The sequence below is a fragment of the Mastomys coucha genome, unplaced genomic scaffold, assembly GCF_008632895.1.
Source record: "Mastomys coucha isolate ucsf_1 unplaced genomic scaffold, UCSF_Mcou_1 pScaffold15, whole genome shotgun sequence".
NCBI classification, from domain to species: domain Eukaryota; kingdom Metazoa; phylum Chordata; class Mammalia; order Rodentia; family Muridae; genus Mastomys; species Mastomys coucha.
Window position 1 is genome coordinate 28,249,314 of NW_022196897.1, and position 12,168 is coordinate 28,261,481.

Consider the following 12,168-nt stretch of genomic DNA (forward strand, 5'->3'; position numbering starts at 1 on the left):
AAATAAATAATACACATTTTTAATTGGTGCATAAGGAAGGAAAAATGGAAATGATCAATTGTCTTCTACTAATTTATGAATGATCTTCCTACCAAGTATATGGAAACTGCAGCAGTTTGCATGTTGTAGTTAATTTTAACTATCTATACTGTTCTCTTATTACTTAAGTTCTTCATATTTGAGTTTTCATTAAAACAAAATACAGTGCCCTTTCAGTAAAAGCAAAAGATTAAGTCTTAACCTTCAGAGTAGTTATCAAAACAAGTGTCACTCATCCCATAGCAGATGTAAAGGTCAAAAAAACAACTTGCAGAAATTGCCACTCTTTTATATCCTGTGGGTCAGTGGGTTTGAATACAAGTTTTCAGGATGTATGGCATACAGTTTTTCCTACTGTGCTATCTTTCTTGGCTCATCATCAGTATTAAATTTGGAGATACCATTATTTTGTTGAGGAGTTGTTTTGTTTTATTTTATGATCCCTCTTGGCATTATTTAATGCCAGCTTTCCATAAGATGGGTAATTGTGTTTGCCCCCAAAATAGCTGACAGTATTTCTAGACATCATTCATTGTTGCAGCATTGTGGGTATGCTGTTGTCATCACCTTAATGGATAGAGTCCAGGAATCGAGATAAATATTCTATCCTCTAAAGACAACTTGAGAATTAGTACCCTTAGATTTTTAGAGGTTGAAAATACTTGTTCTATGGTAAGAAATTTATAGAAATGTCAGGTTTGTTAAGAATCATTAGTTTAAAAAATAAAATTTCTCACACAAAAGCGTGAAGAAATTACCCAGAAATTATTATTTTAGTGTGACTGATAAAGAGTTGTCAATATGGAGATTTATATAATTACGTTTTTAAAGCATTTACTTAGCTTTTTGTAATTGACAATTATAAAATATAATTATATAGAATTTATATAATAGTAATATAGATTGACTAATAGAAATATTAGAGCTTAAGTTGCAGTAAATAAACAGCTTATTCAGTTGATTGAATTTAAATTTTCAGCAAATAAATATACTGACTTTGATGCATAGCTTTACCCATGTCATAGCTGAGTGAAACATTAGTGAACAGATATGCAGGCAATGAATAGCTTTTGCTCTTTAGCAAAAACCTCACTTAATGGTGTCTTTCACAAATTCCTAATTGGAAAAAAAACTCATTAATGATAGGTTTTGTTTGTAGAATGATACTAATAAATAATACCATTTAAATTGAGCATTGTATGGATTATCAGTTTTCCATGAAGTACATTGTTTTCTAAAGAAAAGAAGAGGGGTAATAATGGTTTATTACAGATACATAATTATATGTGCAATATATTTCTTTCTGTTGTAATTTGGAGTTTATGATAAGAACCAGAAAGGGAAATGCAAGGAAAACTTTCCACTTCAAGAGAGAAAACTCTTGTTCAGGTAAATTGTGGAATTATACAGTGACACCTCTCATACCCTGGAAAATGTTTTCTAAGATAGTCTTAGAATATTTAAATCATATAATGAAAATGCTTTTGACAGTTTAAAAACTACCAAACACAAGCACTTAAATATGTAGAATTTCATTTAAATAAGTCAGTCAACAATTTTTTATAAAGTATTTAACACTTCATTGTAGAAACATAGGCAAAATGACTATTATAACCAAAATGAAAAATACTGTTCAATTTAAAAAATGTACTTAAACAAGAACTTGAAAAAGTTTATGGTATGCATAACATTGTTCAAGCAAATCACACAAGTATTACATAAACCAATATTCTATAAAGGCCTCAGTATGGCAAAGTTTAGAAATAGGTAGTATGCATGCACATAGTACAACAAAAAGTTTCCTTATAAAACAGCAGTTTTTAATGCTTGTACAAAGGGATAAAGAGCAACCACAAACATATTTCATCTGTTAGATTAATACATTATGACAGCTAAAAGTCAGTCATGTCTATCAGAGGGACAAAAATCCCCCACAGCTTATGAATAAAACTTTTGTGCCTTTAAAGATATTTGTATAAAAATGCTATCTTTTTATACAACTTAAATAAACCATATTTGTTACAATCAAAATTTGCAAACAAATGAACAAAGTGAATGGATCTGTGTGTTTTGCATAAGGGAAATCAAATTACCAGTGCTAATGGCAAAGAGTACTCTCTCCACCAGGCATCTTGGCAAGTAATTCTTACAGCTTGAAAGATTTTTGAATCGTAGTTGAATTGAGAGGACAAATAATTAATTAGTCATATGGCGTGTCAAAACTCCTTACCAATTACTTTATGCAAATAAAATCCTTTTTGACCTGACAAAGATAGCGTCTTCAAAAAACTGAAATTTTGGTATCATTTTGTGTGGTTGCATGTGGTTTTCTAGTGCTCAGCATGATTAAGAGGTAATGATAATCCACAACATGAACATACTTGGAAATAAATACATAAGACATGAGGTCTCATATCCCACTGTGCTCTTGGCTGGCCGTGTGGCTTAGGCTGGAGGAGAAGTAAAAGGTCCTATCACATAGCAAGTTCTACTAGTCCTGTTCTAGTTATATGCTTGCTATGTTCTATCGACCTAAATGCCACTATTGTTACAGAGGTCATGTATTTTGTATATCAACAAGTCTATTAAATTTTTGGCAGATAAATCATTCTTATTCATGCAAATTATGTCCTTTTAAAAGTTTTTTTTTCCCTCCAAAATTCCAGCTATTTTTCTCTGTCAATACAGACTAATTGCAAAGCAGGAGATGCTGAACTTGTATGAGTTACGTATTCTCAGTCGTCTGAATTCATGTTTATGGGCATGAAGAAGAGAGTTTGTCCTTTCAATTCCACAGAAGCTACAATGACATTGCATTAAAATGTTCAGACAACAGAATGCTAGAGTGTAGAGTACTTTGCTGATTATGGAGAACCAAAAATTCTTGTAAAATACAGTGCTCATATTAACTCTACAAAGAAATATGGTGATTTTTTTTTTTTTAGGTTTTAACAAATTTAAAGGTGTGTCATATCAGCAGCATCATTGTAAGTTTTAGTGTAGTGCAGTTATTTTTCATAAAAATACCTTAAAAATGGTGAATCAATATTCATTAGCAAAAAATAAAACCCCCCAAACTCAGAAAACAATTAACCAGGAAAAAGATAAAGAGATAATGCTGATGCTAAAATAAGTATAATACTGTTGGAACATATAAAAGTAATCCTTATATTTTATACATTTATACAGCATAGAAAAGTGTCCTTCATTATGCTACTGTCTCTCTGATGCCAATTTCAATTTTCTTTGGAAGCAGTTCTTTCCGTTCATCCACACTTGCTAAAGAGTTTCGACAATTCTGTCCATCCATATACAATTTTGCATATACTGGGTTGGAGTAATTTGATGGCTGAAGGAGAAAGAGAATAAATCAAATTTTACTATTACTTTGACCAAATTAATTAATTTGTAGAATATTTGATCTTAATGATGGCATGTAATTTAAATTCTATGTTCGTAGATTTTAGTCTACTTTAATGTAGAAACATAACTACATTTTAAGGTAGCTTGGAGACCAAGCAGAAGCTTTGAAACACAAGTAAAGGCCAGTATAACTGTAAAACTTCTCTCTAACATAGCTTTAATATAAATGGTAAGTGTAATTGTTTTAAGGATATTTGACCTTTCACACATTGTCCCCACCTCTGATTGCTGGTGGAAGTCCACAGATGGATGAAACAATTATCTAACTGGTTTGCTGTTGTAATTTTTCAATGTGAATTCAACATAGTAAATGAAGAGAAGTCAAAGCAGTAAAATCCATCATATATATATACCTTTAAAGTAAAAACAGTATTTTTGCTTCAAACAACCTACATAGACTTGCTTTGGAAATACCTCTGGATTCTTGCCAATAATCTTGAATTCAGAGAAATGTGAAGTTTTACAGGCATGGTTGATTTTGAAGCATAATCAAGGCTAAAAAGCAAGCTCTTTCAGTTGGAAATGATATTCAACATTTATTATTAAAGAAACTGAAACTTTATACAAGAAAATGCCATTTCATTTTTATAGGAGTTTCAGTTTAGTTTGTGTTTTCCTTTTTCATGCAGTATCTTAACCTTTGTTATAGAAAGGAAACATGTTATTTTTATAGCATGCACAGGAGACACTCTAGGACAAACAATGAGCATGAAAGGACTTGATGGTCAGGAGCAAGAGGTGTGGGGAACCTGTACATCCATGATTTTTTGTACTGCCTAAAATGAGATTTGTGACTCTGGACAGAATACTTGTTTTCTAAACCCAGTAACTAAATTTTAAAAATAACTAAGATTTTATTAGACCATCTCTAATTTGTCTAAAATATGACATATTTTATATACATTTTGATTTAGCTTCACATAATATATAAGTATTCAATCTAACTGTACCTATCTATAATTAAAATAAATACAATTGAATTCATTCAGATTACATTTATTTTTATGAATCTAGCTGGCCATATATTTATAATTCTTCCAAATTCCATAGAGGGAGTACTATCAATTTAATAGCTGGTCTAAACTGGTAGTGTGCTTTAGAAACCTTGTATGTAAAGAACACACTGCAAAAGTCTGAGACTTTAATGCTGTTTTGCAAACTCTTGTTAATTTAAACCATGATAAGGGCAAGTTCTGTCCAAGTCAAGAGTGACTCTGTGAATGGTGAGGGTTTGAAATGGGATGGGAAGGAAAAGATAGGCTGTTTCTCTCACCCCAGAAGTTAGTGGTCCTTTCAAATCAGAGTTTAAATAGATGGGCGGTGCTGTATGTGGGATCTTGAAAGCACTGGGCCCTCCCCCTATGTACCTGGACTGTACATAAGCAGAAAATTTTATCTCATCTAATGACACAGAAACATTTTTTACTCATACAAAATAAATTAAATGATACAATTAATATAAAATTTCCTTTAATTCTAGGCCACATCAGGATGCTTATGTCAACATACAGAACTTAGAACTTTATGTCAGAGGTGTGAACCTTAGGTCCTGGTTCCTTACATATGTTCTGCATGAAGAATATCGACTTCTGTGTAACCCTGGAAATTCCTCCAGTGAAGTTTTTGACATTGTAATTTCCGAATTCAGACAAGAGCCTTTTTTGAAGACTCAGTTATCCCTTTTTAACAATTGATCATCACTTTATAATTTTAGGATAAAAATATCTTCCTTAGAATATCTGGAAGAATTCCAGAAGTCTATTTTTTAAGATGGCTTTCTTTTTCATAGGTAAATTTCTAACTGTGCCAAGCACATATAATCTTTCAATGTAGTTGAATGTAGGTAAATATAGTTATCTTCACGCAGCAATTCTGAGTTACACTGCAAACATTACAAACCAGCAATGAATAAACTCATATCTTAAGCAATTTTACCAATTCAGTCATCTAACTGGTAAATGTACATTTATTGAGTGCTAAGTGAAATTATGTATGAGTATACTGAAATCATATATGAAGGAACAGAAGCATGATTTAATTTTGATAGAGTAAGTGTGTAAATATTTCAATAAGCTCCATTCCTTTTAAGTCTTAGTAACTGTATTGATTCGATTGCTAGGACCTAAAATAACAAGAGGATTTTAGAACTTTTCATGAAAAGCTGAGGGGTCATTCCTTCAGTTCATGTTACATGGTGAACACTGTTCTTCCTTAGAACATCATTCTGGAAGGATGCCAAAAGTCTAATTTTTTAATATTGCTTTCTTTTTCACAGATAAATTCCTAAATGTGCCAAGTACATATGATCTTTTAATGTCAAATATACTGTACTATAGTAATGTTAGCATTACTTATTTTATGGAATGTTCCAGTGTAATAATTTGCTAGTTAATAAGTAAAATTAGTCTTAATGAAATTGAACTAATAAATTATTAATGAAATTGATTATAACATGTATATTCTTCATACAACAATTGCTAATTTACCTAATGGTTAATATGATTCCTAATTTCTGGCTTAGGAAGTTCAATTCTAGATTCCAAAGTAGATCCCCTATAAGGGAACTACATAAACTGGAGAAAGCCATTAAATAGATTATTGGTCACTGTGATAATACTATAATGTACAGTTTGGACAAGTTTCAATAATAACTCAGTAGCTGGATAACAGTTCAGTAAATAAGGGCTCAGGTAATTAAGACAAATTATTATTTGTATACTTAATTTATGTGAATATTTGTTTCAGTTGAGCAGACTATGATGATGCTTCATAGAAACCTTTAAAAAGCTATATATAAAATTTTTAAAAAGCTACATATGATGAATGGTTCAAATAAATAAATTTGTTATATTACATAAAAGATTTTTTTCTTACTGGGATTTAGTTAAAAAAAACTTCAGGATACAGTTTTGTTGACTTTTCAACAAGACACTAATTATTATGAAACTAATTATTTTGAAGTTGAACCAATGAACTCTTTTCATAATGAAAAATGAAGTATCCATTATTTCAACATTATGCTGTACATTAGGGATGCTAGCACCCCATACACCTTAAGCTATTATACTAAATAAAATTCTATTTTTGTAAACTAAGTGAATACATTTTTTAATATAACACAGTATTTACTAGTATCCTAATGAATGTCCTATGTATTCTCCTTTAGAAGACTCCAGATAACTCAATATATATTAAAGTCTTTTACTATAAATATATATTATAAATGCATAATTAAATTCAGAATTTTGTAATGGTTTTGACTCAGGAATGTTAGTATTCTCTCTTCATGATTTCAAGAAATATTACCTTTACTGGATCTATCATGAAACTCGGTTCTAAAAGACCCCCATCACTGTGGTCGTGGTCCACTTCATACATATTGTATGATGGATTGCCGATTTCTACATTTATTCCTCCATTGATGATAGGCTGTCTTCTAATTGTCTTTGTTCTACAATATGTGGAGATAAAGTTAAGTATCAGTTGCAAAGATCACAATTTAAGTTCTATACTACTAAAATATTTACTGATTTGTTGACATGGTACAACTGATAAATTCTGAATGAAATATGAATGAGAAAATTTTGATAACAGATTTTCAAGTCACAAAGGAAAATAAAATCTCATAATTTGACCATTTATTTTAAAAAATTTTGATTTGACAATGCACAAAAACATATTAGAAGTAAAATTTTACTGAACACAATGCCACATTAGTAAAAAATTCACAATTCAATTATAAGTTAAATTTCTAACTTTTTCTCTGGATTGAAAATTAACTAACAAAAATGTGATAAAGAAACTTTGAAATACCTTGTTTATGACTGTAATTCAATGGCTATAATACTATTTTGTAAATCTCATATTGCAGATTAATTCACACCTATAGAGCTGCACAGTTATATAAACTAAAACACTTGCAGTTCTTGGAAGATAAAGTAAAATAATGCATATTACCCATTAAAAGTATATTGCACAGGAAATAATAGGCTTGTGTCAACAATTATGTACAGTAAAGTAATAAGGCAATCTTCCGATATCTTTGCTTATTCAAGGAAAGATCTCTAGAAATGTAAAATTCTACAGAAATTGTCAATGATATGCCAATGTTAATTTTATTAGATTATATACATGGACTGATTCTGTCATCATAAATAAGCAATACTTGTATAAACTGTAATAATTTTAAATGAAATCAGGGGTCAATAAATTGAAAAAATTGTTTTGTAATTAGAATAATTAACCTCACTTTTAAGAGAAAAATCAAAACATTTTTTCTACTTTCATATGTCTCAGTAAAATCCAGAGGATGGCATCTCACCTTCTTTTTCTCTTACAAACCACTAAGCCAATCACTAGAGTCGTTACCAAGGTCACCAAAAGGACGAGCGGCACAATGATAGCAATGCTCCCTGGAAAGAATTAGAGGCACGGTTGAACAGATAAAGGTTAGCATAACTAAACTGTCATACTAGATCACTGCAGCACTAATGTGAACAAAAATAAAGCATGGAAAAAAGGTTTGTATTCTACGGTCCTAACTACCACATCGTCTCACCAGAGTCTGCTGGGATGCTTGGTTAGATACCTTTTGTTTACAAATTACAATTAAAGTTTAGACATTCAGAGAGAATTTTTGTTTCTGAATTACTGATTACTTCCACATTTATGAGCATGCAGTTATGAAAGTATACATTGTAGGTTAATGGGGTCTGAATATATTTGCATTCAGTTTTATTGACTACAGTTCCACAAATAAGCTATTGTTCTGTAAGTGACAACTATAATTAGCCATTGTACCTATGAAAAGTCAAGTGGCAGGATGTTCAAGTACCAACAGACATGATATTTTTATTTGGCTAGGCATATACAGAAGCATCTGTTTCATGGATTTCTATGGAGTGATATGCTCTTGCCATTAAATGAGTGACAAGAAGAAGAGGTCTGACACTTCCAAACTCTATGTTCTGGCACACCCAATGGTTCATATACTTAAATCCATGTAGACAAAGAGTTACTCAAATAACATGAAATGAATACATGTTAAATCTTTAGAGAAGAATCAGGGAGTTGTTTCTTTATTAAATAAATAAATAAGCAATTGATATTCTCTTCCTCCAAATCCCAACTCCAGAATAGTTTCAGAAAAATATTTATGGAGTTTTGACTTACATTGAAAATGTCTACATTTATTATGTTCATGGAAATAATGTTAGTATCTATATTCTTAATGTTTTTCTTAAATACTGTGTTTAATTTTTCTGTATCTGATCATAAGAAAAATCAGACAAATATTGCATTTCATTCATAGGTAAAAAGTGTAGTGGGATAGTGATTTCATTAGACAGTGATTCTTCTGTTTTTCTTTTCTTTTATTTTTTATTGTTTCTTGAGACAGGGTTTCTCTGTATAGCTCTGGCTGTCCTGGAACTCACTCTGTAGACCAGGCTGGCCTCAAACCCAGAAATCTACCTGCCTCTGCTTCCCAAGTGCTGGGATTAAAGGCATATGCTACCAACGCCCAGCGAAAGCAATTCTTCTGAATCAAATTATTTACACTTTGTTGTTAATAAAACTGTATGGTGGTTTCCTAGAATAGTAGAAAGAAGCTGGATGCAAGGGCCACTTCATAGCAGAAATATTAAATAGCACTTTTGAACTGACCATGTTAACTTTTTGCTAAGCTAACAGTGCACATGAAACCAGACTTTTCATAGTCATCCAATGATTCAGTCTAAATACCTTACATAACAAGTGACCTAGAAACAATATTGTCTAACATTTAACCAAAACATAAATATTGCAAATATTTATAAATAAAAATTAAAAATTATTATATTATATGAAAATTTCTCTATATTTCCATGTTTTTATAAAATACTAGAGAAGAGGTTAATTATCACACTTTTCCCCATGTGCAGATACTTTATCATTGTGACTGATATTCCAATAGTTACAAATAGAGAATACATAGTGAGATCAACTACTGGAGATGAATTACCAAAGTATCTAAAAGTATTCATTATAAAAAATTCATGTAAGTTTTACATACATTTCAACTGATTAATCTTAACTTGACAAATATCTTCATTTCAATTTATATTCTTTTTTTCATTTGATATTAAAACATCAGTAAATGTGTAAAGACAGCCAATACTAGACTTAGAGTATGCAGCATACCTTCCTTCTCAGGGTAATTGTAAATTATTAATAAATTTATATAGTTACCTGCTCTACCTAATTCTGTTATTCCATATGTTATAACTATTAATTATGCATGCAAGAAAACTAAGCATCTCTTTTTCTTTTAATTTTCCCACTACAGATGGTAGCTGCAATCCCTATATATTATAGAGCTCTGTTTAAACCAAACATCTGGTATGTTTATGCAACCAATCAAGGTAACTGCAATAATGTTTAGTGTTGATAAATAATATAGACAGAATTTTTTATAAACATTAATAGAAATTACTGACATTATAAAATTCTAAAATATATAGTTAACTAAGAACTTTTTGCTTTTTTCTTCTGCTTGTTTTGTCTGATTCTGGTTTGTTTGTTTTTTATTTCATTCATGTTTATATTATTATTATTTTTAGAAGCCTGTTTTGATCCTAATGAGAAAGAAATGGTGTGGATTTGGGTGGGTATGAAGGTGAGGAAGATCATGGAGGATTTGCAGGCTCAGAATCTTTAATCAAAACATATCATATTAAAAGATCTATATACAGAAAAAAAAACAAGTAAGATTCAGTGTAATGTGCTAATCAGTAAGTATATTTTTGACATATGAGAATCTAACCCATTTTTTGGACCTGATAAGTGCGTGGTTGTAAACTGATTGAAAGTGTGGGAGGGCAGAGGAAAGTTGCTCAACAGTGTCATAGTAACACAATGTGTCTTCCTTTGTAATGTTGCTCTGAAGATTTTGTTTTTCTGTCTTGGAAGAGCAGTCCTACATTTCAGCTGAAGTCACTGAGTCAAGCTACTTTTTACCAAAATGTATTAGCAATATTGACTTGGATAGATTCTCTCAGGTTATTAAGCTATAAAGTATAATTTATCTTTGATCATCATTTTACATTGATATAGCTATCACCATACTGATAATGTAGCAAGTTTTATAACTAGTCTATGTGCTCACATTTTATATATTTTACAATATATTTGTGCAAATTATTTTTGCCTCCTTTGTGGCAAAACTTATACTTCCTTTTCCTTTGCAACTTATATTTTTCCTTTTCATCTTAAGATCACCTGAGGCTCATGTGTTCAGTTCTCACTTAAAAAATATGTCTTAATTTGAATGTTATCTTTATCTTTAAATTTATCTTTGCTCTATTGATATGCACAGCACTTGAGGATTAAACAAACAGGTTTATTGAACATGCTATCATGTGGTCCTAGTAGTGCATGCTTTTAGTTCAAGCACAGCATTTGGGGCACAAAAGCAGGAAGACCTCTATCATTTTAGGACCAGCATTGTTTACAGAGAGAGTTCCATGATATTGAGGGATACATAGAGCCCTCATCTCAACAAAAACAACAACCACCCACCACCACCATCACAAAAGTATTCATGGTATCTTCAATACTATCTTGTGGAAGGTAGACAATGTCCTGGGATCCTAAGGGATGCAAATACAGCTAGTCTGAGCATCATTCGAATTAGCCATTGAGAACTGAAGGGTGGCTACTCCTCAGCACTCAAGAGGGTATAGAAACTAAGGTAATTAAAATAAAGCAGCAGTACAGCTTGAGGTCAGGGATGGTGATTCCACCAGAAATCTTTAGTTGTTGAGAATAATTTTCACTATCCTAAGTTTCCTGTTATTCAACTTGAATTTGCAAATTGCTCTTTCTAACTCTGTGAATATTTGAGTTGGAATTTTGAAGGGGATTGCATTGAATCTGTAGATTGCCTTGAGCAAGATGGCCGTTTTTACTATATTAATCCTGCCAATCCATAAGCATCGGATCTTCTTCTATTTCTTTCTTCAAAGACTTGTAGTTCTTGTCCCACAGATCTTTCACTTGCTTAGTTAGAGTCACACCAAGGTATTTTATATTATTTGTGACTATTGTAACGAGTGTCATTTCCCTAATTTCTTTCTCAGTATGTTTATCCTTTCTGTAGAGAAAGGCTACTGATTTGCTTGAGTTAATTTTATATCCAGCTACTTTGCTGAAGTTTTTATTAGGTTTAGGAGTTCTCTGGTGGAATTTTTGGTGTCACTTAAGTATACTATCATATCATCAGCAAATAGTGATAATTTGACTTCTTCCTTTCCAATTTGTATCCCTGTGATCTCCATTTGTTGTCTAATTGCTCTGGCTAGGACTTCAAATACAATATTGAATAGGTAGGGAGAGAGTGGGCAGCCTTTGTCTAGTTCCTGATTTTAGTGGGATTGCTTCAAGTTTTTCTTCATTTAGTTTGATGTTGACTACTGGTTTGCTGTATATTTCTTTTATGATGTCTAGGTAATTGTGATAAAAACTTTATGGTACTGGTACAGTGACAGTCAGGTAGATCAATGGAATCAAATTGAAGCCCCAGAAATGAACCCACACACCTATGGTCACTTTATCTTTGACAAAGGAGCTAAATCCATCCAATGGAAAAAAGACAGCATTTTCAACAAATGGTACTGGCTCAACTGGTGGTTAGCATGTAGAAGAATGCAAATGGATACATTCTTATCT

General features: G+C 31.4%; 1 protein-coding gene and 1 pseudogene across 7 annotated transcripts in view; one reads left to right on the forward strand and one right to left on the reverse strand.

Annotated features, from left to right (window-relative positions):
• The window catches only part of LOC116090126, a 1,191,078-nt pseudogene that overhangs the window by 571,136 nt on the left and 607,774 nt on the right, over positions 1 to 12,168 (forward strand).
• Positions 1,558 to 12,168, reverse strand: part of Lrp1b (LDL receptor related protein 1B) — a 1,939,581-nt gene continuing 1,928,970 nt past the window's right edge. For 6 of the 7 annotated variants that reach the window (XM_031370141.1, XM_031370138.1, XM_031370142.1 and 3 more), the window contains 4 exons: positions 7,784 to 7,874; positions 6,769 to 6,913; positions 4,736 to 4,834; positions 1,844 to 3,388 (listed from right to left, as the gene is read on the reverse strand). In XM_031370141.1, coding sequence (XP_031226001.1) covers positions 3,248 to 3,388; positions 4,736 to 4,834; positions 6,769 to 6,913; positions 7,784 to 7,874 — 476 coding nt within the window. In that variant the 3' untranslated portion in view covers positions 1,844 to 3,247. Of the gene's footprint in view, positions 3,389 to 4,735; positions 4,835 to 6,768; positions 6,914 to 7,783; positions 7,875 to 12,168 lie in introns of all 7 variants that reach the window. The other variant, XM_031370139.1, reaches the window with a different exon arrangement.